The 26,397-nt window shown below is 39.7% G+C and overlaps 1 protein-coding gene across 4 annotated transcripts in view; it reads left to right on the forward strand.

Moving 5' to 3' along the window:
• HELZ (helicase with zinc finger) overlaps nucleotides 1-26,173 on the forward strand; it is a 73,132-nt gene extending 46,959 nt beyond the window's left edge. For all 4 annotated transcript variants that reach the window (XM_080356353.1, XM_080356350.1, XM_080356351.1 and 1 more), the window contains 16 exons: nucleotides 845-1,023; nucleotides 2,506-2,624; nucleotides 2,933-3,078; nucleotides 4,620-4,767; nucleotides 6,276-6,459; nucleotides 7,381-7,609; nucleotides 10,634-10,838; nucleotides 12,308-12,359; nucleotides 13,196-13,389; nucleotides 15,713-15,923; nucleotides 16,391-16,467; nucleotides 16,594-17,161; nucleotides 17,534-17,774; nucleotides 18,918-19,431; nucleotides 20,594-20,846; nucleotides 24,347-26,173. In XM_080356353.1, the coding sequence (XP_080212479.1) occupies nucleotides 845-1,023; nucleotides 2,506-2,624; nucleotides 2,933-3,078; nucleotides 4,620-4,767; nucleotides 6,276-6,459; nucleotides 7,381-7,609; nucleotides 10,634-10,838; nucleotides 12,308-12,359; nucleotides 13,196-13,389; nucleotides 15,713-15,923; nucleotides 16,391-16,467; nucleotides 16,594-17,161; nucleotides 17,534-17,774; nucleotides 18,918-19,431; nucleotides 20,594-20,846; nucleotides 24,347-24,672 (3,646 nt within the window). In that variant the 3' untranslated portion in view covers nucleotides 24,673-26,173. The remainder of the gene's footprint in view (nucleotides 1-844; nucleotides 1,024-2,505; nucleotides 2,625-2,932; nucleotides 3,079-4,619; nucleotides 4,768-6,275; nucleotides 6,460-7,380; nucleotides 7,610-10,633; nucleotides 10,839-12,307; nucleotides 12,360-13,195; nucleotides 13,390-15,712; nucleotides 15,924-16,390; nucleotides 16,468-16,593; nucleotides 17,162-17,533; nucleotides 17,775-18,917; nucleotides 19,432-20,593; nucleotides 20,847-24,346) is intronic.
• The last annotated feature ends 224 nt before the right edge of the window (nucleotides 26,174-26,397 follow it).

Below are 26,397 nucleotides of genomic sequence, written 5' to 3' on the forward strand. Positions count from 1 at the left end.
GGAGCAGCCCTTGGAGAAGCCGTTTGACGTCCCATCCCAACCCTTGGCTGGTTGGGTTTGGGGTATTTCCAGACACGCAGTGCAGTTATTTGTGTTCTAGGGCATAACCTTTGTGTCCTCCCTTTTCCTCTTCCATGTAGCTGTAACATTTCATCACTTTTAAAGAAAAAGATGATTTATCTCATGGCACGGTGATTAAAGTTCCCTTAGTGTTATGGGAAGATACTTCAAGTCCAGTTCTTTGCTGGCAGTGTCTGATATTGGCACCGTTTTCTCGTTCTTTTATACTGTGGATCATAACTATGGCCCTGCGTGATAAAAAGATGACAATACTTCCTGTTTGGTTTGCAGAACTTGGCAGATGTATAACGTGTAAAAGGAAGAATGGGATTTTATTAATGGCTTTTGAAATTATTCCATAAGCTCCTATGGCTGGAGTCGATGGAACGTGCAGGTCACTGCGGCTCCGCCACTTCCAGACTATGGGCTATACTTATATTTCAGCCAAGGAAATACTTCCTTAAAATTAGTTTACTGATATTTAAAATGAGACAAATATTGATGTGAGGGTGGCAGAACTTAAACGTATGAAGCATTTACAGATTTCTGTATGTGAATTAATCCCCAGTAACTGTTCATGGACGTAGCATTACACTGCAGCAAATAGCGGAAGGTAAATCTGTGACATTTTAGCATATTTTAGCATGTAATTCTGCGTAGCTGTGATGTTTTGCCTCCAGAAGGTTATATTTATTTACCAGAAAACAGAATGTTGGCCTTTGAAATGTTAGGCTGTCAGTGTGATCAAGCTGTATAGAAAATAACCCCCCTTTTTCTTTTCTAGGGTATATTTCAGAAATCGCTGGGTAAAGACTGTCCACCCAGTTGTGCATCAGTACTGTTTGATTTCAAGCACACATTCCACCTTTCAGATGCCCCAGAAAGAAGACATTCTTAAGCAGCGAGTAGTAGTTGTTACTTTAAATACATCACAGTATCTGTGTCAACTGGATCTTGAACCAGGTAAGGTCATTTCTAACCAAGCTGGACAATGATCTTCTCACCGGTGTCGGTTCCTTACCCAGTTCTTTGAACTGTTAATAAAGGGAACAATGATCATCTTTTTTTTAATGAATAAATGTTTATTACAAAGCCATAAGCTTGCTGGCATTCACATGAACCTTTTGCTTATTCTGTTTTTTCTTTATTTAAAAAATAACTACTGAAAGCAGCAGTACTATATGTGATCTGCTTTCCGAGATCCAAGAGGGAAAATTCTGTTTGAGATTCTGACTTTGAATCTGCTGCTCATTAAGGTCATAACTCAGTGGAGCACGGAAGCATAAATACACACGGAGAGCTTCTTTTCTTGTTTTGTGAATTGTTCAGCTTTGCAATCAACTCCCACACTACATTCTATGTTAATCTGCTACTTCTAGGGTTTTTTTCTAGACTATTAGACTGATTTGAGGTGGGCAGAGGCTGCTTTAGGGTTTTTTGCTTTCTTGATCTTCAAATGAAATCCATCGGCTTTTTGGAGAAGGTGGAATTTCGTTACAGAAGTTGTTATGGTTAATTTTTCACGGCTACATTCAAGCATTTTTTGCAATAGAGAAAGCTAATATGGAATTTATGGTTATTATTTTGAGAGCTTGAAATGGAAGTAACTGCTTTGTTTAGCAATGAGATGTGTAGAGTCATGCCATAGTAACATGTGTGCAGCTGCATGAAATCCATGCTAGTTTTATGTATATAATCTTAATTAGATGTTACACTAAATCCTCTAATGCTGTGTTTTAAACCTTAATATGTATCACTGTATAAAACCACTTCTCTACCTATCCTGATTTTGCCTTTCATAAAACATAAGTCTACTTTGGCCCAGTTTTTTTCCAGTGCACAGATTCCCTACTCAACAAACCTTTTGGTCCGATATTATCGTAAGATTGAATTTCAATTTTCCTTCAACTTCTGTTCCTTTCCTCCCCCGCCCCCAACATTCCTTATAGCCCATAACCAGCAAAATGCTCAGGTATAAGTGCAATATTAATGGGAAATTTAGTATATAAAACATGTACTAGGACTCAAGTCCATGAAGGCATCCTGCTCATTGTCCAAAGCTCTTCAAGCCTCATGGTGATGAAAAGATTGTCACATTTGAGAAGTGTGCCGAGGCAGCTCTGCCAGTGACATTTCCTCTCGTTATAAGGAGAGCTCCGATAAAACACGTTTCACTTCAACTATATCAGCAGAAAGAGGCGGATCTGTGTGCTACTAATGTCACTGGCCATCAGGTGACCATTGTTGGTCATTTGATGGCTTTGAAAATTGTTTATGCGCTTCTACAAGTTGCTAGAAATTAATTTGTATAAGCCATACTGGATTTTTTCTAGTTTTGGTTACTGCCAGAGTACAGAACTTTCAGTACAATGCCTTGTATTGTTACTGCTGTTTATTTTATCATATTTCCAATTTTGTTTATTGGCTGATTTCTCTATTGTACAGGTTTTTTTACACACATTCTGTTAGATGAAGCTGCACAAGCTATGGAGTGTGAAACTATTATGCCTCTAGCATTAGCTAATAAAAACACAAGAATTGTCTTGGCTGGAGACCATATGCAGGTAAGAGCTATTAAGTTTTGGAATGTAAAGTACGTATATATAATATTTGTATTTATATATTTAAGGGTTTGTCTCTCCTTTTACTAAATGTCTTATTGTTCCTTTAAGAGCATGTGGGTCTTTTGTCACTTTTACAGTAGGAATAGGTGCTTCTGTGGAATAGCCATGGACTGCATCTTCCAACTATGAATGTACAGTAAAAGTAAGGTTTCATTTTTGTTGCAATGCAAAATACGTATGTTAGGAGCATGAAATTCCAAGTCTGCACATTTAGTTACATTTTCTTTGTATGTGTGTGTCTATTACAGCTCAGTCCTTTTGTCTACAGTGAATTTGCCAGGGAAAGAAACCTTCACGTTTCCTTGCTCGACCGGCTCTACGAGCACTACCCTGCCGAATTTCCGTGCAGGATCTTGCTGTGTGAGAACTATCGCTCCCATGAAGCTATCATCAAGTAGGTGTGAACTTTTTCACTGTATCACGCTTTTCTTTGACCGGTGTGAGCAAACAAAACAGCTCCGAGCCAAGCACAACTGCGTGGAGAAGCGTTACCTGTTTCTGTAATGGAGTCTTAGTTGTTTCAGAGTTAATTAGTAGATTAATTCGTTGTTACTAGGTTGAAATTCCGTCTCCAAGAAGAGACGCCAAGGGGTGGGTTAGGCAGTTACAGACCCTTCATTCCAGTGGGAACGCTTTGGCTGCAAGACTTGAACACTAAGCAAAAGAAGAACTCGCTGTCCCTTTCTAACCATTACACACTATATTATACAGGCTCTGTGTTTCTTTGAACTGTTTTAATCTTAGAATTACTGGGGTGGATGATCTTGGAACGGTAAGCTGTGTGCAATGTGGGGAATGTATGGATATGTGACTACAAACAGAAAAAAATAGGTCAAATTTGGGGCATGTTTGTTGTTGCCTTCTTCGGTTACTTCTTTCAAGACACATTAATCAGTGGGTTTACATTTTTATGCTGTGATAAACCAATGGCTGCTAGTATAATGAGCTCATCCCTGAGCTGTGCTAGAAAGAATAAGTGCAATCATGGGGAAAAATGCTAAAGTTTAAATCCTGGCTCAAATATGTACTGAGGAATATTATGTTGGTATCCAGTCATACTAATTAGGTTATCACTGTGTTCAAAGCAAAAGCAGAAATATTTAAGTGCTCTGGGGAATCAAAGTGAGAATGTAACATATTTTGTTACAAAGCTTGATCTGTCTTCATTTGATGGACTCTGTAATTACAGAGCGAGTGATTTCTTACACATTTCTTGAAATTATAAGTTCAAAATGGGGGAGAATCTGAAAGGGAAGCAATCATTTCAGCTTTTAGTTAGAGATGACTCTTCTTGTTGCATTTAACTTGCCTCCTTCCCTCCTGCTTTTCACCGTGAAGGTTGTTCTTGCCTCATTTCTTTCTTCAATCAGCCGGTGTCTGTAGTGCCTGTTGGCAGCAGAGAAAGTGTGTTCTCTTTGTGGTTCTGCCCACTCACAACATAGATTGCTCTTGAGTAGAAGCCACAGAGGAAAAGCTTGCTTGAAAACTGAACGCTTGGCCTGCGTTGTGCTCAGCACGCACGAAACCTTTAGTAAATTTAGTACATTTATCTTCCACGTTCAACAACTCTTAATTGTTGTCCAGCAAACCCAGGGAAGGACCAGCCAGTTTCCTTCTGCCCGGTTTCAAGCCATCAGAACTTCTGAGTGAAACATAAGCGCGGATGTTAGTAACTCTGTCAAGCTTTAGATCAGAAGAAAATATTGCCTTTGTAGAAAAAGTGTTGGAAAAGCATATTTTTAGTGCCTTCTGCTCCATCTCCCATATGGAAATATGAGTTCAGAGAAATCATTTGAAGACACCGACTAGTAATCAGTGGTTCTGCCTTCCTTATGAAGTATTTTGTGATTGCATATTTTATCGGTGAGATTTGCATGTTTTATTAGTGAGCTCATATGTAGACTCTGCATTTTATTGTGTTTTGCCTTGTTCCAGTTATACATCCGAACTTTTCTACGAAGGCAAATTGATGGCAAGTGGAAAGCAGCCAGCACACAAAGATTTCTACCCTTTGACGTTCTTCACAGCACGTGGAGAAGATGTGCAAGAAAAAAACAGTACAGCTTTTTACAATAATGCAGAGGTAACTCTTCCTTGGCTTTTTTCTTGATTGTTTGCTTGAAACTTCCCTCCCCCCAGATTTATTGCTTTGTGCTCAGTGTAGGTGGAAGATGTAAATTGTCCCCTCTGCTAGAGGAGGGGAACATGGAGTTTGCTAAACATGAAGTAGTGAACCTTGCAATTGTAGTAAACATTTCCACTAATTTATCGTCCTTTTTCCCTTGTGATTTTCAAGCTGCTGATAGTTCTCCCAGGCTCCTTCTTCAGGATGTCTTTCCTGATCGTTTTGGTGACATTCTGATGGATGTATCTTAGCAACTGAGAGTAACTGCAATTTGAAGTAAAACTTAGATTTCTTTGAGTGTTGTAGAAATGTTCCCACTCAGATAAGAGGGCTCTGGAGTAGCGTTTCATATTTGCTTTAATATGTTTAGGATCACTGTCTAACTGATCACGTGCAGATGAGATTTTTTTAGGTGAAAACTTAATATGTTTCATGTAGATTTATCTGTATTCATCTCTCCATCCTCCCCCAACTTGGTAACACTTTAAGCAGTGGAAGGTGCCTTTTTCCAGTGACAAGTTAGGGAGGGCTTGACCCAACTCCTTTTATTCCCATCAAAAAGATGTCTTAAAAAAAATGTCCTTGACATTTAAAGAAAAACAAAGAAATATCGCTAATTTTCTTCAGCTTAGGAGGAGTTTTTCAGGAGGTTGGGTGACAGTTATGAAACATTGTTGTTATGAATCTCCGCAGAGCTGTGTTTCCCCTTGTTGATCCCGGTGCAGCTCATCTAATGCACAGTTTTTAACCTTTTTGTTGTTATAAATAAAAAGCTCCAATGACTTCTGGACACATCACTGAAAAAATAACGGCAGGCACCTGCCTACTTTGATTAATCTACTTGGACTGCTTTGCCATTTTAAAAAGTTGGAAAAGACCTAAAAATATTTTCAGTGGCCAAGTAACTGTCTGAAAATCGTGGGTCATTAGTAGCTACGGGCAGAAATGAAGGACAACAGCTGCTCAAGCACCACCATGACAAACTGAAATTAAGATGATGAGCGAGACTTTTCTCTTTGACCCTTAATGGACATTTGTATCGGGGTGTAATGTGACATGTATACAATTCAGAATAAAATCATCCCTATTTAGGCAGTATAGTTATGTATGGAAACTGGATGAAGTAGGATAAGAAAGGTCCTATTGCACTTGACATTTTTGCAAGAAAATAAGCATGAAAATGAAGGTTATTAATAGAATTTCCCAGCTTATACTTTAAAGGTGAGATTTTTGTGAGAAAGCTTTTATTTCAAGATTAAAAAAAGGTACTGCATAGTAAATGCATTATTTTAATACGCGGTAGTTTAGAGGATCACTGTAGAATACAATAGTATTGCATGTTCAGTAAGGCCATGCAATACTGTGCCACGTCAATGTTTTAGAGCTTTAAAATTCAAATTCTCTTTCCATATCAAAGAATGGTCTTTAGCGAAGCGTACTTTTAATAATTCTGACTTTCTTTCCAGGTGTTTGAAGTAGTCGAGCGTGTGGAAGAATTAAGAAGGAAATGGCCCGTTGCTTGGGGCAAGTTGGACGACGGCAGCATCGGGGTCGTGACGCCTTACGCTGATCAAGTGTTCAGAATTCGGGCTGAGCTTCGGAAAAAAAGGCTCTCTGATGTCAGTGTGGAGCGAGTGCTAAACGTTCAGGGTAAGTTACAGTTCTATGTCTCAAAGATACGCTAAGGAAGTAACAAATGTGACTGGTGAAGTCAAGTAAGACTTGCCTACAAATGGAACAAATGGAGAGCTGTGATTTAACCCATAAAAACTGATGTATCGACATGAAACGGGTAATTATGCTGATTAGATGTTATTCCAACATTGAACAAAGCAATAAACTCATGGATGTAAGGTTTATCTTTTTTTCACAATTAGGTTCAAGCTTTTTTAAAAAATAGAGCAAAAAATGTGAAAACTGATGGATTTTTATTGTAAGGGGAAAAACAGTTACAAATACAAATGTAACAAGGCTTTAGCTTCAAAATGTTCGCCTGTTTTTTGCACCTGTAGCATAGACTGTAAAAAGGTGTCCACAAATGTAAGTGTTTGTTCCTGGAATCACGTTGATAACAGGAAAGTTGTGCAGACATAACCCATTGCCAGGCTGCACTTTCAGTCAGTAATGAAATAACTTAGTGACAGTGAGTGGTGTATTCTATTTTTCCATGGTAAATATTTCTATATTTGAGACATTTGAAAATACAAAAAGAATGTCCAGAACTTACTTTCTTTAAGGTCGAATACAAAATAGAAGTTTTGTTATCGGCTGATTGGCAAAGCTCTGAAGAGAATTAGCATTTCAGAAAGTTCTGGAGTGATTAATATCAAGATGAAAAATAAGTTTTTTAAAGAGGAAATATTCTTGTGATAGAATATGCTATTTATAGGGCATCTTTTAAAATTTTTAAATATTATTATTCTTGCATAAAGCTCTGCATGTGAGGGGTTCCCATCAGGTCTTCAGAATATCCGAGTGTGCGGCCTGGCTGCAAGTGCAGCGCTCTGATTGTGTTACTAAGCAGAAATAGCTTCGTTTCTCTCAGACATTTGGTTTTTTGTTTCCTTTTAGGAAAACAGTTTCGAGTGTTGTTTCTCAGCACAGTACGAACACGGCATACGTGCAAACATAAGCAAACGCCAATTAAAAGGAAAGAGCAGTTACTGGAGGATTCCACAGAGGACTTGGATTACGGTTTTCTGTCTAATTACAAACTTCTCAACACTGCCATTACAAGAGCACAATCCTTGGTAGCTGTGGTGGGAGATCCTATTGCTTTATGTTCCATTGGGAGATGCAGGTACTTTATATATATTCTGCAGTTCATCAGGGCTAAGGACAGTAGAAAATGTGTTTAGTCGTGACTGATTTAGTAAAATTCTGGATGTTCTTTGAGGTGCTGTGATGTAATGTAGCATTTTAAAGTTGAATATTATGGCAGTCGTTTGGAGGCAGAACACTTGAAAACCATTGTTTATGTTTTTATATGTCTTCATGACGCTAAGAAAAAACTCATGAAGATTTGAGTGAATTTACTTTTTATAGACCTAAATGAAGAAATGTGGCAAATGCTGAGTGATGTAAACACTGATGGTGAGGATAACAAGTTCTTGTTCTTCAAAGGTTTGTTTTTTCCTGATGGAAGAGCTGAAATGTTGAGATGATCAGAGATAAACCCTGAGGCTTATTTCTTCAAGAGAGGAAACACTTCACTGACTAAATTATTATAATACAGCTAAAAATACCTATTAGTCAGTTGTCCTATCTACATTCTATTCTGCTTTCCTGAGCAGTCGTCTTCTACTGTATTGAAAATGGATGTGATTTCAAAGATTAGAATTGAAAACCCAAATAGGAACCAAACCTTTGTTTATGAAATATAACCTAAATTTACCCCTTATCTGCTGGGATTATGTCAGGAGTATCTGTACAGGCTTCTACACACCCCAATTTGGGATGTGCAGTGTTACCTGGAGAATTAGTTAATCCCTAGTTAGTCTAATTACCACCTAGGACCAGTATTGGTTCTCTGACTATCTGTCAAAATACAGTTCTTGTTGGAGAATGACCACATCATTTATTGTCTCTAAATCCCAGCAGGATTGGAGTTTCCACATAAACCTGAGTGTTGAGGTTTTAAATTAAATACCCAAAACTCCAAAGGGTTTTCAAATGTGGGGGCTCAGCAGTTTCTTCAAGTACAGCTCCTTCAAAATATATGAAATAGGGCCTACAAAAACTTAGTGAAATAAAAGTACAGCCTATCAGCTGGGTACATAAGATAGTCTTGACACTTGGGAATTGAGTTTGCGTTTTGAAGGCCAGCAGCTGTTTGTATAATGTATAGCTGTTCCAAATTATAAAACAAAAAGATAATTAAGAAACAAGGAGCACTGGAGCTTTATTGAGATGTACGTCAAGCTTTCTCTTTAATACACCGTTGTCTTGTTTCACTGAATAATTGAACATTCGCTGTTTGAAAACAGCGCTGGAGGGGCTCAGGCGCGATTCTTTTTTAGTACAACAGGAGTAGGGAAGTCTGAAAGAAAGAAGTGACATTTCGTTAGGAAAAACAGACCTCAAAAAAGTTTCGAGAGCACTGGAATTTTCTAACTGTTCTAATCCCTGTCAAGATGAGTCAGGGCAACGCGGCGGCGCTTGTAGCGACTCCGGGAAGTGTGCCCGGGGTGATCAGCGCGTTGCGTGCGGCGCAATGGGAGCAGACAGCGCCGCTTTGGCAGCCGCTCCCTCTGAACCGCAGGACCCGCTGGGGCAGAGCCCACAGCGTTTTATTCTCTGTTCTTACACTCCACGGCTGCTCGGGGCCTTTTCAGCAAAGCGGAGGAGCCTCAGTGGATTTGTGGTGCTTGGCAGCAGGTTTGGTGACTGAATTGATTAATTGGAGGGAGTTCCATCGTTCAAGCATCCCGGTGAAGTATTTCATTTTGGTTTTTAATCCTCACTTAGAACCTTGCAAGATACAATTGCCTTACAGCGAAATGCAGAAAAAGGCCCATCTTGCAACCTGAATTTTAGAAAAGTGTTTTTTTGCCTGTATAAAACCGCAGCAGATGATGTGCTGGTAGGGAAAACTGGTTTGAATTCTTAAATACATCAGTAACTTTACAATATTCTTGCAAGAAAGACACTTATTCTTTTCCACAAAGGGCAGCTACTCAACAAAATATGACACTGCCGTTAAAATCAGTGGGCAGCAACCTCATTTTACAGGTGTTGGGGAGACAACACTGAAATAACAGTCCCAGACCTTATTACTGAAGGGTGGACTGGAATGAGTTGTAGCCAAGCGCGCCTTTAAGATCATTGTCTTTTTAATCCTCTTTTTCAGTAACTGTAATTACTTTGGATCTTTTTGAAAGAGAACAGCTCAATCAGGTTTGGCTTTTTTTACAGTGCTGTCTTGAGATCTTATTTAAATATATTTTAAGCTTAAGTAACTTCACTCAAAGTTCCTTTGAGGTTAAAGAAAAAATACCATAAGTGTAAAATTTTTGGATAGATCCTGCTGTGGATGTTAAAAATGCCAAGATTTTTTAATAAGCAATAGAAAAACGTCACGAGAAAGCGGAAGACAGGTAGGAATGTTCTTTTTATTACATGGTTTAACTAACCCCTCCACCCTGCAAAAAGTTGAATACAGAATTTTCATCGAGAAAGTCATATGTCGCCTGATGGTTCTCTTTCTGCCTTGAAGTTTCTTCTGTATGTTATAGAAATACCTGACACGCAATAAAATGCATGGTTTCATTTGTTTTTTACCGGAGGATCTCAAAGGGCCTCTGGACCCTCCTGCCGTGCTCATCTTCACGTGGCTCCGCACTGTTCACAGCAGTAGTTTTAAGGGTATATCTCAGCTTTGGTATTTGCGACACTGCAATGGAATGATCTGCCTAAATTCGTAGAATCTTTTTGGCATCTTTTGGGTCTGAGAATTTGTATAATCCCTGTGACTCTTTGAGCTTTAATAAATGCCACAAATCATGTGCTTTCCAGAATTTTAAGTGTTGTTTTTGGTCTTCTCCAAGTTAGACCTGTCCCTGTCATTACTGTTAAATGTGATACATAGCCAGTGCTGTGATCTGATATGTTGGACAAACCCATATGTCCACTTTAAATGACTGGGGAGCTTTTCGTGATGCTATGGGGTTCAGCTGCCTAGATCAGGCTGCAAGATGCTTGGTGTGTCAATTGAGCGTCCAGGAGAAAGAAAAGTGCCACGCGGTGATCTTAAATCTGTTTCAATTTTAACAACAGCCGTCGAGTCTTACTCCTTTTTGTTGTTTCTGAAAACTTGTTTCCATAGGAAATTTTGGGAAAGGTTTATTGCCCTGTGTCACGAGAACGAAAGTCTCCACGGTATCACGTTTGAACAGATCAAAGCTCAGCTGGAAGCTTTGGAGTTAAAGAAAACTTATGTCTTGAATCCACTGGCTCCTGAGTTCATCCCCCGAGCTCTTCGGCATCAACATTCAGCGAATGCCACCAAACAGCAGCAGTCACCACCAAAGGTAAAGTTTTCCTGATGAAGAATATCGTCGGAAAGTGAATGTTGAAATGCCTTGCGAGAAATGATGTAAAAGGTTTATCAAACTAGCCGTTGTTTTAAAATGGCATCAATAAAATGTACACCTTGGGTCACTCTCAGATGCTCGTTGACTGTGTTGCAATGACCCTGATGAACTTCAGTCATTGATCTTGGCCTCAGTATTTAGATAAACCACATTAAACCCTTTGAACAAGAGACAATCCCCATCCCAAGCAGCTTGTGCTCTGACTGAACCCCGAGATACAACAGGTCGATACAGCTGTGGTGGGGAGTACGAGGAAACAACAAAATAACAGCCAAAAGTGATTTGGTTTGGTCTAAAAATCGCATTTAAAATTCAGAGATAATGGTTTGATTTAATCAAAAATACGTTGTAAACCAGTATATGGCTTAGGTTAGCTGGCTGGTAATGTCCTTCAGAAGGCCAGATTTCATTAGCATTGAGAGGGCAGAGAGGAGATTACCACTCAGCTGGTTTTATAAAAGCAGGTGAAGAAGCGATGAGAATACATAGGGTGAGAAAGAGTAACACTACATTGTGGAGCTTTTTATGAGGGTGATATATTAGTAATTAATTGTATTTGAACAGTTCTTAGGAGTTTATTTCAAGATCATTTGAGTTATAATTTAATTAAATTGTGTTTAGAGATGCAAGTAAAAGGCAGGTTGTCACCTTAGTGATGATTTCTGTTGGACAAGAAGGAAGGGATGTATGTCTTTTCCATAGCCTTGTGTTTTTGTTGCAGGCTGTATCATTTAGCTGAAATTTTTACGACAGGTTTTTTAACTGTAACAGCACAAAAAGGAAACGCTTCCCTTTGGCAGCCCTTCCCAAATGAGAGTTTGTAAGCGAGAACATTTGGTTTCTTCACCGAGATGCGTTCCTTGCTGAAACAAACACCAGATTTCTGAAGCATCGTCATGTGTCAAAACACGGGGCTTACAGAAAACCCAAAATTGGAAAATTATTGTCTTTAAAAAGTCATTGCTGTGCTCTCGTTTTTCTCATGAGTGCTTCAGCCTTGAACATGTTTTCTTTAATAATAGAACATCACTATCATATTTTTTGTTTCCTAAAATGAAATAAAAGTATTTGAAAATGCTGTTATATTAAAAAAACAGAGGGAGAGTTGGGGGAATTGAGAGTCTTGTGTATAGACCGTTCTGTTTATTTTGGTCCTGGTTTGTTAGTAAACTAAGCACTTGTGCTGTAGAAATCAGCAGAGACACTTTCAAACTGCCAGCACTGTAATTTCAGCTGAAGATCTCAATGTTTAACCACCTAGTTTAAAGTACAGCAAATGATGCTCTGAATTTTACAGCTCTGCCTCCCTCCCATTCACTACCCGAATTATAATGTTCGCTTCAAATAAACCAGCGTTGTTTGCACAGGAATGCGAAGCATTACGATTCTTCTTTTTCCCTTTAAAGGGCAAGGTCCATCATCACAACCAGAATGACCATTTCCCACCCGATGGAATTGGTGAGTAGCTCTGCTGTTGCTCCAGGAATTCCTCTGAGCTCACGCTGCTTCAGAGAGGCCGATAGTCATTTGACATAAATTGAGTATCTGCTTTGTTCTCTATTTGAAAGCCATTTACTTCTTGTGTGCATTTGGGAAACAGGTTATAGACTGTAAAGTGGACATTAGGTATTTCCAAGGCTGTCCCTTTATGGGTACTGTGCACACTGGCTTTAGAGCCTTAACACAGCATTGTTGGCCCCTTAGAAATGGCTGCGTTTGGAATTCGCAATGTAAAATATTGTACAAGTGTGTTTGCACTTGAAGAGTTAGGACACTATACTGGATGTGCTGGTTTAGGATGCACTTTGCACTTAAATTTTGCTGTCATGTATCCAGATATTATTGATCATATATTTTGCAAGGTAGCATGCAACAGCTTAATTTCTTATTCATTTGCAAACGCAATCATTTAAAGCTGGTCAAGAGAGGAGCGTGGTTCTAGGTTTTGATGCAGTGTTTAACAGCTGCTCTGACTGTCAGCGTGTTTAATTGGTTTGGGACATTCTTTCATTAACGCAGTTACCAGCTCCCTGTTTCTCTACATCTCAACTCGTATTTTCTGCCTCTTCAAATTTTTGAAACGGGATACAGGATTTGATTAATGCTTTCTCTTAGTGTATCAGCCCTATGCTGTTAGAGTTGCACACATGCTTTATAAAGATGGATGCTATTAAAATGAAAAAAGAAACAGTCTTCATATTCTTTTTGTGTATATATCAGGTTTTTTAATGTGTGTGTGTGTGTATATATATATATATATATATATTTATATTATTTTTTCCCTTTCTTTTCAGTTCAGCCCAATCCTTCTGTTCTAATTGGAAATCCTATCCGGGCATATACTCCTCCCCCTCCTCCTCTGGGACCTCACCCCAATCTGGGGAAATCTCCAAGTCCTGTTCAAAGGATAGATCCACACACTGGGACAAGTATTCTATACGTACCTGCTGTCTATGGAGGAAATATGGTCATGTCTGTGCCTTTGCCCGTAAGAATTAGTTTTCTTCTTCCCCGCTCAATTATTGTATGTACAAATATGAATGGCAAGATCAGTTAGTGAAAATTTTGCAAGCTTTCTCAGTGCTTTACTTCAAATATGTGGGCTTAGCTGGCTCTGGGAGTGGCTGTGCAGAGAACCACCAGAAAATAAGGGCTTAAAAACATCGTTCCCACAGATAACTCCAGGCAGCTTAAAAGCAATTTCATGTTCATGTAATTTTTGTATTTTCTCAGCTCTGGGCTTAGGCACAGCAGTGGGATCTGTCTCATCTGACTTGAGACACCTGCATCTGGATTAATTGCCCAGTCCAGTTCTTAATCATTGGAGAGACACAGGCAATTCAGACAGAGCTTGTTTCTCTTTATTGGCTTTGTACAGTTTAAATTACTGGCTCTGGATGTCTGCAGAGCAAGGTGTCTGAAGTGAAGTGATAAGAAGAATAAACATAATGGAATGTTTTCCCCTTGCAGAAGCTCACGGTGAACCAGTTTCCCCTCCAACCCCTTTCCTCAATGGCATTTGAGAAAACAATGAAGATCCCTATATGGGTCTTTTAGGCAACATTTATGTATGGAATTTTGCATCACAAATAAAACTGTCTCACTAAAACGTGCACAAATTAAGGAAGCAGCCCCTGCTTTGTTTTTAACCTCCAGAGTCAAATATTCCAGGAGGAGAATGAGGAGGGAACAAAGGCTGCAGGAGCGATGTTGTGGGTAACCTGTGCGGTGTTCACAACTCACGATGGGAAGGATGTGGAACCCACACGTGCAGATCTGTTTAACTCCATTTGTAGTGCAAAACATGGGCACACAGTTTGTTTTTTCATTATATAAGTCCTCTATTGTAGTTTAGGTTATGGATGCTCTATAGGGGACTTACAACTGAAACTGGAGATTCTGTAGCACAGTAATCAGCTGGCAGCTATAGATTGGTTTTCGTTGCTAGGTCAAGGAATATTTCCTAGCTTACTAGAAACCTACATTTGGGTAAAATTAAATGCAATCAGGCAGCCAGCAGCTGTACCTTTGTCGTGCTCGCTCACATTATATTAACATCAAAACCAAGATAATTTTTAAAATTCTGTCGTATTGTTCCAAGGTTAATATATTTTATGTATTTCCAATCAAAAGAAATACACTAAAAATAAGTATTTTGAGCTCACCTTCCCTGAGGATGGATTTTTTAAAAATAATTAAGTGGGAAGACAGAGGTCCTAATGAGACAGCTGCTTTTGAAAAGAAGCTTATTGCAGATCATTTGAGATTGCACAGATGCAGTAGTAGCCTAAAGCTAAAGTTCAAAGTGCACATTTCAAGGGCAAATACTAATTAAAAAGAAAAAGAATTGCATGAATGTTGTTACAGTTAAAACAAGTAGGGACTGAAGTAAAATGTGGTTATGTTCATGTAAGATAAAATGATCTCTTTGCTCTGTTTAAAGCAGTTTCTGTACCCAAGGTAGAACCACGGGGAGGTTGTCTGCTGTAATCAGTAAAGGATGCTTGGGCAGCCTGAGTGGTGGTGATTACTTTCCCTGCACTCTCCTCTTATTTAGACACTTTCCTCCTTTTAATAAATTCCCTACAGGGCGAGATTGAACTAACTTGGTCCAGCGCTGCCTTCCTTTGCATTCCTTTTAGGAATAACATTTAAAATGTTGTGAAAATTCCTGACTTTTTTTACATGCTTTCAGGAGGTGGATTTTACTTCCAGTATTTAGGAAGGTGATCTGCAATACATGTCATGTAGCGCAGGCACATCGGAGCGGCCCTGCCGTTCTTAACGTGCGGGCAGTCTCTTGGTTCTCCGCTAGTCCTGTTCCATTCACTGTGTGTCTGTGGTGCAGAGCTCCACTGGGCCACCCACTCTGTCCTACAAGGTACAACACCAGGTGCTAAGAGGACCGTAAGGAATTGCTCATGTTAGAGGCTTCTCTCTTTCCCCTGTGACACAGCCTCATGTCTTTAACTACCAGGAGAAAGGGCTTTTTGTTTTCTTGAACTTCACCCGCTTCTGGTTATTTAGAGAGGAGATTAATATTAAAGTTTTTTAAAGTCTAATTTGTCCATCAGTCATTTCTCGCTGCGTTTTGAAACCACTGAAACAAGAATGGGTTTTGATACAACTTTTTCTGCCCCTGTGTTAGTCCTGCCCTTACTGCTCCACCTGGACACTTAAGTTAGTGTGTCGAGTCATCTGATACACAGAAAACTGCTCGTTACTGCTGCTGGAATATCAGAGTGCACGTTACTTCATGTCCTTTAATGTACCTTAACAGATTGCATCTCTTTTTGTTTTTAACGATACAGGTACCATGGACGGGGTATCAGGGTAGGTTTGCAGTTGACCCTCGACTCATTACTCATCAAGCAGCTATGGCATATAACATGAACCTGTTACAGGCACATGGGCGCGGGTCTCCTATACCTTATGGCCTGGGACATCATTCCCCAGTTAGCATAGGACAACAGCAGCAGCTTCAGCATCCAGACAAGGAGCAACACGAGCAAAGTCGAAACGGTTAGTTGTAGAAATGTCACAGTTCTGTTTCGCAGGGGTTTGTACTTTAAGTAGGGTATTATGGATATTTTCTTTCTCTCTTTTAAGTGAAACTGAGGGATTTACAGATTTGGGAGAATAAATTGTGATTTGCCATTACAAATAGAATAACTAAAATATTACGAGGTTCAGGGCAGGAAGTAATCGAAGTTGGGGGGTGTGTATGTTGGAGGTATAATGGGTTTGTCCTGCTGTTGAGTGGTAACTGCTGCTGATGTTACTTCCAGTTAAGTTAGAAGAACCACTTAGTGATGGTTAATGAACAAAGTGCAGAGATTAAAGGAAAAATGTTAGTTGGGGAAATTATATCAAATGTCTGTGATGCTATAAATGCGATATTAATAAGTCTAAATTTTCCTGTGTCTGGAAAAAAACTCTAAAAATAATCATTTTGCGTTGAAACTAATTAATTTCTTCAATGTTTTTAGGTAAAAGTGAAAACACTGCTGGGCCTGAAATAAGTAAAATTCGAACACCTGAGAAGAAACCTGTAGAATCCAAGCAGGTGCGTTTGTCTTGGTTTTGTTTGTTTTTAGCATTCTCTCTTTTAATTAATTTATGCATTACTGACATGGCTTTTGTTTGTTTCCTTCATGTGAATTCTCAACGTTTTTTCCTTCTCTTTTTCTAGGTTGACTTAGAAGCAAATTCTCAGAATAGAAGCCCAGAGTCACGTTCCAGCGTTGGTTACCCCAACGCTAAATTTCATCGCAAAGATAATCTGAACCCCAGGCAGCTGAACCTCCATCTCACCCCCCCCCACTCCCAGTACACAGTTCCCAACCGCCACTTCCAGCACCTCTCCCAGATCCCAAGGCAGCCGTATCCTCTGCAACAGCAGCAAAACCTTTTAAGTCAACAGCAAAACCATTTGCCTGAACAACAAAACCAAATGCCACCCCAGCAAAGCCAGGTAGTTCAGCAGCATAATCATTTGAATCAGCAGCCTCCGCAACCTTCGCAGCTTTCCCCTGCTTACCAGGCAGGCCCCAGCCAGTCTTTTTTTAATAACTCCATTCCCCACCGACCACATTCTCCTGCTGTAGATGCTGTGATTTCAGAACAACACCCCCCACCTATGTTACAAGAAATCAATAATCCTTTGAGGCCTATCGCACAGCACAACCCTGTCCTGCCAACCCACTTGAACAACTTCATTGAAGAGAATCCATCAGGAATGCCCTTAGGGGACACTTTAGGTAGGTGACTTTTCTTTATTTAAATTCAGAGTGTGCAATTATAACTACATAGAAGTGAAAATGAAGGAGGTATTTACTTTTTCAGGGATATTGCTCTGAATTGGGTCATTGTTGGGTTAGTTTCCATAAGTAATGTCATTGAGCATAATTTGCTGCTTGAGGCATGTTTGAATATTCAGCACTTTATTAGAAGATTCATGTTTATATGATTTTCCATATGATTTAAATAACCAGGTTATACACTGCAATGCAGTTAGTATATAATAGGCCCTGGAATATACTGTATGAAAAGTAATCTTTTTTTTTTTTCTGACATAAAGATCTTTAAGAAGGGGCATTAGATAAATTTTTGTTTTAAAACTATTTTTGTAGATCGTATGCATGGAAATGTAGCTTTGGAAACAATAAGGCAGCAACAACAAGCCAGGTTACAGCAATGGAATGAACATAATGCCTATCTCAGTCAAGGCACTATTCCATATCAACACCATCACCATCCTCATCTACCACATCTTCCTCAGCAGCCAGTTGGATTGCATCAGCAGCAGCAAGTTAGGGCAAACTGGAAACTTGCCAGTAATACAGAAGATGAAACAGAGGCAACATATTCAAGGTATTTGTCTATCGAGTCATCAGAGCTTGTGTAAAATTGAGCAGTGGGCACCTGTCTGTAACACGGTGATCGAGTGCGAGACGCTTAAGGGTATTGCATTTTGCTGCTGTTTTTACGGAGGTCAAAATAGTTGGCAGGCTGATTTACAACGATGCTTTTATTATGTGTTATGCTTTATTCTGTTAGTATATTGGGTAGTAAAGCTGTAGTGGAAAAATACTTTAATGGAGCTTTTCAGTGCTGTATTTATGGGATAAGGGATGGATAGAGAGTAACAACCTTGTGTTTTTAAAGAGGTGTCTGAGTGTAGTTGAGGCCTATTTAAGCTGTAAATTCTTCTAATTGAATTAGTGGTCTCAGATTGATGTGCTTGAAAACAAACCAACCGATCCCTCCCCAAACACGGCTCCTCAATAAACCCCAAATTTTTCTTATTTTTTAAAAAAACACTTTGCTTTTAAAAGCAGGATTTAAAAAAACGCTTAAATTTGAGATGGAGCATTAGGGAGGAAGAAAGGAAGCTGTTGAACATAAACAGAAAAACAGTTCCAGTGGTCATCAGCTTTAAACACATGTATTGGAAAGGCTGGATTTTTAAATTGCCTCTGTTTACTGTCATCTCCCACTATGCTTTATTTTCCATCGGGTTTGTTAAAGCCATGGTGAAGCCTCTAAACACTCTCTTCTCCGACTCTGAAGTGCTGAATTGAGTACTCACCTTTTGAAGAAGTTTGGAAGTACATGGTGGAAGCGAATCCCTGATTCTTCTGAGTTTTTTTGCCTTTTTGAGGGGTTAAAATTTTCTTTAACTATGTGAAGTTTTTGGCTTTGTATAATAAAGCAGGAAATCTTTCCCTTAGTTGTCTCTTAAGAGATAACAACAAATTGATTCTTCTGACTGAAAAGGAAATCTCAAGAGTTATTAAAACTTTGAGACGATCCAGGTAGGTATTTCATCCAATTAATCCTCTCGTGTCTAATTTCTGCTTGCTCACAGTCACATCCTTTGAAGTTAGGGTTGGGAAGCTCACTGATGAGTATGTTTAAATTCACTGGTTTATACTTTGAGTTCTTTTAACCTCAACAAGAGTGGGATTTCAGCAAAACTTTTTGTTGTTTGATACATTTATTCTGTCACTACAGATTCCAGGATTTGCTGAGAGAACTGTCACACCGTGATCAAAGCGAAAGTCGGGACTTAGCTGAAATGCCACCCCCCCAGTCCAGACTGTTGCAATACAGACAAGTGCAGCCCAGGAGCCCACCAGCACTCCCGTCTCCTTCCTGCAACTCCAACCACAGCGGGCACTTCCCCACCTTCACCGAAAACAACAGAGACATTGAACTCCCCAATAACCCAGCATTTCAGCAGCATTTACCCCAAATATACAACCCCCCTTTCTCAATGCCATCTGAACATATAACCCCATCTCCCTTGAAATACCTACAACCTGATGGATCGTGGACTTACGCTAACCTACCGCAGAATCACCTCATGGGGCAGGGCTTTCATTACGGCATACCTCCGCTGCCCCACCGGTCGCAACAGAACCCTTTTATACAAATCCCAAACCATCAGCACGCAGTCGGTCAGGAGCCATTTCATCCACTCACTTCTCGAGCAGTATCTGCTTCTTCGCTCCACAGCTTAGAAGAGGTAGGCGGTTTTGTGTGCTTATGCAATCGTCGTGTCGCTTTAATATCAAATTATGTCTTGAAGAGGGCATGAGTGCAAAATACCTCGTGTATTAAAAGCTCACACTGGCAATTTCTGGGAAGTAAGCATTTTTTCCTGAGTCTTCTCTGTTCACCTTGTGTGTATTCGTGGTTCTCATCACTGCAGGTATAACATTTTCTCTACGAAACAGGAGGCCTCGGCTTTTTGAATGTTACTCATTTTTTTTTCACAATCATTGCACAATTATCTGCACGTCATTTATGTGGAGTGCAATTTAACCACACCCCAGCTGAAAACTCATGAAATGACTCTCTGGAATGTCAGCTTGAATCAGCCAGTTGGCTCAGGATTAACCTGTGAATATGGTTGAGTTGCTTTTCATATGAACTTGAGACCATAGCAGAACTCTTGTGTCATAAAAAAACCTGATTTAATAAATCCCACCTGGCCCAAGCTAATTCTGCGTAAAGCCACCCCTGTGTATTTTGGGGGCTCAAAGGGCTGGAAATCAGTGCAGAGATCCAGCTGTGCTGCATGAATGCTGCCACACCACAGCTGGCTCTGTCCCTCTCTGTCACGTTTTGAACAGGAGTTTTTAATCCCTATTGGAATCCAGAGTGCTAAGAAGTGTGTGATTTGTAGACAATGGGGTTTTGTGATTTCACTCTGCATTACTTCTCCTGAGCATCTGTTTTGTGTGTAGGTGCACAAAATCCAGTACACAAATGCATCATGCTTTCCAAAATCCTGCTATACAGAACACTCATTTGTCCTTTGGAAACTAAAAGCCATTTTTTTGCCTCTCCACATTGTAATTGAACGTTTACTCCTCTATCTTTCTGTGCTTCCTTTGTAAATGCTGAGTATCTTCCTCCTCACTGTGAGTTACATCTCCCACGTAGGAGTATAAGATGTAAAGGTTGATAAGAATTAGGGAGTCTCAGTTGACACTCTACTTTTCCTTTAACATTCTGTGTCTGTTTTGTGGGATTAAAATATGTTGTCAGTGACTACAATATACAACATATCACTTGAAAATTATACAAAGGGGATTTTTATTGGGTGGAAAAATGGTATTTGATGCATGCAGTTGAATAAAAGGAGCAAAAGACCTTTTTATGTTTTGGTTTTTTGTTCCCAGTATGAACCAAGAGGACCAGGCAGGCCGTTGTACCAAAGAAGAATTTCCTCTAGTTCAGTCCAGGCTTGTTCTGAAGAATTAAGCACTCCTCAAGACAGTCTTGGTCAGTGTAAAGAGCTTCAGGACCACAGTAACCAGTCATCTTTCAACTATTCGCCTCCTGAGTTGTGGGTGAACTCCTCCTCATCTGCCCCGTACCCAAACATTCCATGCAACGGAGCCAGCAGAGCAGTTCCAGCCCGGGAGTTGTTAGGTGGGTACGCACTCGAGCTTTGCGTCTTTGCTGCATTAATTAGACTGTTTAGCCTGGAGTGAGCAGGTCTAAATGGAAGGGTGGTGGGTTGAGTTGGGTTGGGTTGAGTTGGGTTGGGTTGGTTTTTTTTCAACCACAAAATGTTTTCTGCCATCTCTTCAAACCCCAAAACTAATTTAAGCAAAGATTTTTGAAGTATTCATTGTTTCAGTAGTTAAAGGTTTGCTTAGAAAAATCCTACTTTCATTCGTTGTTAACATTTCAATATATCGTTGATGTCTAAAGAAGAATACTGTTGAGTATTCTTCATCTACAACAAGCCATGATGCTGCTTCATCTTCTCACAGAAGTTCTAGCAAACCCACTGTTCTCCTACAGTGGTTTCAGGTGCAACTGAGTTGTTGCTCAAAGGAGCTGAGGTAACCGGTGGGATTTATTTGCAAGATTCATCATTTGTTTCCAGAATCAATAATATTTCTTGTTGATATTACAGTCTAGGGGAGAAACAACATCAATGGAATTAGCAGTCTCAGTGTATTTCTTAGTAAGTTCTGGTACTCCATCAGAGCAATGATGAAGTTTCAACTCTCACTGTGGAAGAATCACACTGGAACCTGGTTTCCCTGGTGGTTGTAGCACTGCTGATCGATTTAGCAGAGAGAAACTAAATTAACTTTTCAGTGATTAACCAGCTACAAGTGGGGAATTGGGGCAGTGCAGCTGTGCAGCTGGTCTCCATATTTTTAATGTTTGTGAAAAACAAAATTACCAGGATGGTTCAGTTTCTCCTCCATGGTTTTGCTTTAAGGATCTTCAACGGTAATTAAAAAAAAATAATAATAAAAATATGAACTTCCAGTGTGAATATTAAAAACACTTAATAATGGGGAAAAATATTTATTAGCTGGTTTTATTGCCCTTAAAATATCTAATTGCTTTTGGTCAAATTTTATAAACCTAAAACATCTTGTCATTTCATAATATAGTAATTATGAAGTTGAAGCATTCGGTGTAGGCTGAATGAAATAAAGCTGTTTGTATCAGTGACAGCACTCGAGTTAAGTTTCTAATGTGCATTTTCATTTCTAAAGTGTGAAAATGTTTTACAAAACCATCTTGGTGGCAGCATCTCCTGAGTTAAGTTCAAAGCTTCAAGCTCAGGGTGCCTCCTTCCATCTATTTATATTTTTCCTGCAAATGGAGTTGCCGAACGGATGACAGTGGTGTCATCTGCGGCTGAAGTCGAGCTCCGAACTCTCTGGTGGTCTAATAGGAGCTCAGGAACCCTGCAGGATTACATCGTGTCAGCCGATACCACATTCCTTTGCTTTAATATCAAGATTGAGAACATTTTTGGGAATAAAATCCTCAGAGGAAACATGCGTATGTAAAAAGTACCATATCCATACATTCGTTGTCAAATAATAAATCCTGAACGCGTGGGGCAAGCTTTGATTAGTATCCGCATTTACTATGAAAATATTTTTTATTGTAGTTAAGTATGGTTTCTGTTTTGTAAATAAATGTAGATGCAGCATTGCCCTGTATCTAATAGTTTATGCAAACAAATCTCCGTTTTTATGGCTGCTCTGCTTTCCTGCATTTACAGCTCATTGACCATGATGGTCGTATTTAAAATCTAAATGTGTTTTATGGTGCTAGGGGTTAATGACCAGAAACTTTAGTGTCTCTGCTTACTATTGATTTCTATCCATGAAATAAAAATTCATGAGAACGAGATGCTGGGAACTAGTCCTGGGCCTGTATTTGTCACCCGAGAACGAGCAGTCGTGACACCTTCACACAAGTTCAAGGACTTATATTTCCTGTACATCAGAAATGGTGCTCCATTATATTGGCGTGGATTTATGGAATGCAAGGAGACCTGCCGTGAATTGCTCTGTGCTGTTATATGCAGGCACTTCCCAAAATAGTGATGGGAGAGCTTGATTCGCATTGCCTTTTCTGTTGATAGAAAGAAAATGATTTAAGTTCTTATTCAACATGTTTATTTCATTTTTTTCCCTTTGTTAGACACCTGCAGCACACGGAGCGTTCACCTCTGGCCCTGCTTGTCATTACTTGTCTTCTCTTGAGTGCTCTGGTTATTTTGGGGAGGTTTCTTTGCTTATGTTCTGGGGCTTTTATGGAACCATAGCAACCCAGCAAAACTGGTTTGCTTATGTTCTTTCCATATTCCTCCTTCTACGTGTTGGGTTTGGTTTTCTTGGGTGTTATTTTTGAGTACTTTAGCAAGACCAAAAGCCTGTGTGTGACTCTTCCAGTCAGAAATCTAACTATGAACTTATGTTTTTATACTATTGCACTCATTTGATGGTACATTTTTGTATGTGGACTTCAAAACTAACATATACATTTAAAGGTTGAAATAATTGCAAAATGAATCTGTTACCCACCTCCTAGGCTGGTTTAGATATAATGCATTTCAGTGTAGAGTTTCTCTAGCTGTATAAGACAGCAGAATTCTCCAGATAAAAGTAAGACACATCATTACAATTCAGAAAATTCACTTGAAACCACTTTTACATCTGTGGTTTAACGCACCATTTTTTCTGATAGTTACAGGAGTTGTTAAATATGGAGCAAGAACATATCAATTAGCAGGAAGGCATTCAGACTAAAATATCAATAATTAGTTGGTTGGTGTTCAGGACTCTGAATTGCTGTTTGAGAATGAATTATATATGGTGCTGTAAATTTTAATTTCAGCCTATTAAGCTATAGAGCAAGAAGAATGAAATAGTCTTTGTGCTGTCTCAGTGGATAACGTGTTTAAGTTAGTGTATCCCATTCTGAAGCCGCTTACCTACCTTCAGTACATCTGCTAAATCCGCCCGTGCGGAATTGCAGGTTGGGTGTTATGGACTCTGTGGGTACGTGTGTGGGGAATGTGTTTAATAATGGGTGGTATTGGCGTTGCTGACGGGATAATACAAGATGAAATAGTTGGAAGTGAGGAGCTGGGGCTCTTTAGCTTGGAAAAGAGGAGACTGAGGGGTGACCTCATTGATGTTTACAGATATCTAAAGGGTGAGTGTCAGGAGGATGGAGCCAGGCTCTTCTCGGTGACAACCAGTGACAGGACAAGGGGTCATGGGTTCAAACTGGAACACAGGAGGTTCCACTTAAATATGAGAAGAAACTTCTTCATGGTGAGGGTGGCAGAGCCTGGCCCAGGCTGCCCAGGGGGGTTGTGGAGTCTCCTTCTCTGCAGACATTCCAACCCGCCTGGACACCTTCCTGTGTAACCTCATCTGGGTGTTCCTGCTCCATGGGGGGATTGCACTGGATGAGCTTTCCAGGTCCCTTCCAACCCCTGACACTGTGATTCTGTGACTAAGAGTGACTAAACATAGAAAACTGGTGGTGTTAGGGTTAAGGTTCCATGTTGGTGCCCCTCAGCGCCTGTTTTGGGATCACTATAAACCCATTGCCTCGCTCACCTCCCTTCACTAAGACAAACTCTGGTTCCTCTGCAGCTCCGCCCAAGACGGTCAAGCCCCCCGAGGAACACCTGAAGGCCGAAAACATCCAGCTCTCCAACTCCTTCAACTACAACGTGCTCCAACACCTGGGCCAGTTCCCTCCTCTCATGCCCAACAAGCAGTTGGCCGAGTCCAGCGGCACCGGCCCGCCCAGCGCCAGCAAACCCGCCATGTCCTACGCCAGCGCCCTGCGGGCCCCGCCAAAGCCCAAACCGCCCCCCGAGCAGGCGAAAAAGAACAGCGACCCTTTGTCTTTGTTTCAGGAACTTAGCCTAGGTAGTTCATCAGGTAGCAACGGCTTTTACTCCTATTTTAAATAACCAGATTATTTTTTTTAGAGAGAATTTAATTTTTATTTGTGTCGGTAGGTCTAAGATAGTCGGGGCTTCACCTGTAGTTGCAAATATTCCCTTTGTTTATATTAGTAAATATATCCTCACTTAATTGCTTTGCTGCTAGACTCGCAACTAATCTTTTTGTTTGTTTTTTTTTGTTAATTATATTCCATTATTTTGCATTTTTTTGATGTGGGTCAGTTTTTTGGAAGCTTTTCTGTAGGAAAACACACACACTTTAATTTTAATTAGTGTAATGTTAATATGTTGCATTAAAGTAGCAGCTGCGAGTTTATTGGGACAACTCGAAAAAAGCAAAAAAAAATAAGAAAAAAGGAAAAAAAGTTTAAAAAAAAAAAAAAGTTTGTCTAAATTGTATTTAAGAAGATTGTAAGTAGCATTTACATTTATTCAATAACATTAGCATACTATGCTGGGTTTCTGTACCAGAAATGGCCAGTTAATGTAAAAATGTATGTTATTTCTGCTTAAATTCATTTAATTTCTTTTTTTGTTTTTAATAAAGGTGCAGCATCTTCTAAAGACTTTGAGTTTGATCAGCTTTTCTGTGAAGGGATGCTGCATCCTCAGCCTTTTCTAGCTTTAGATTCCGTATGATGTGCTATTGTATTTCCCATCCACCGTAGGGTAAAGTCACGGCGTTCTCTGCAGCCACCTCTGCCGTTGTGTGGAACCATTCAGATGAGAGGTATTGCTATACTGTAAAATAAGCTATTCAAAAGAAAAAGGACAAAAAAAAAAGGAAAAAACCAACAAAACACCACAAAAAAAAAAAAACCCAAAAAACCTCTACATTTTATTTTTGGACAAGCTGGTAATATAAGCTTGTTTGAAAAGTTAATTTGATAGGTTTTTTAAATGAATCATGAAGCTGAAAAGAAATTTTTAGGTATGTTGGTGCTTAGTAGATTTAATAACTATTTTAAAAAAAAAACTGCGTGGATTTAGTAAAAGACTTTTTTTGTTTGTTTAATTTTTTCCACTTTGCATGTGTAAATGTTTGTAATCTGGCTCTTCTCCCCTTTTCCAGTGCTATCAAACAATTGTGCCGCTTTGGGGTTTGTTTCTTTTTTTTTTCTTTTTTTTTTCTCTCCGGTAAAACTTTTGGTACATTATTTGATGTTTACATTAAAATGTGACATTATACAAGGAAATTCAGATATTTTGCTAACTGTTTTGTTTGAGGAACATCATTAAAGAAGAGATTTAATGTTTGTCAAAACTGTATCCAAATTCATCTAAATCTTTCGGGGATAAGAACGGTTACCAGGTTATTTCTGGCCTTTTAGGAACACAAACTAAAAAAAACCAAAAAAACAAAAAAAGGAATATTTAACAATTAAAGAAACAACTGTGGATGAAAACTCAGAAGATAAACTTTGTCCATAAAGTGTTCTGGTCTCGTGCGCTGGTCACACTCGTGCAGCTGGGGAGATGAAGAGGGGCGTTTGGGTTGTTGCTTTAAACCTCTGCCCTGGGGAGACCACACCTGGAATCTTGTGTCCAGTTGTGGCCCCTCAGTTCCAGCAGGACAAGGAACTGCTGGAGAGAGTCCAGCGCAGCCACCAAGATGCTGAAGGGAGTGGAGCATCTCCCGTGTGAGGAAAGGCTGAGGGAGCTGGGGCTCTGGAGCTGGACAAGAGGAGACTGAGGGGGGACTCATTCATGTTTACAGATCTCTAAAGGGTG

The sequence above is a fragment of the Nesoenas mayeri genome (genome assembly GCF_963082525.1).
Source record: "Nesoenas mayeri genome assembly, chromosome: 19".
Taxonomy (NCBI): Eukaryota; Metazoa; Chordata; class Aves; order Columbiformes; family Columbidae; genus Nesoenas; species Nesoenas mayeri.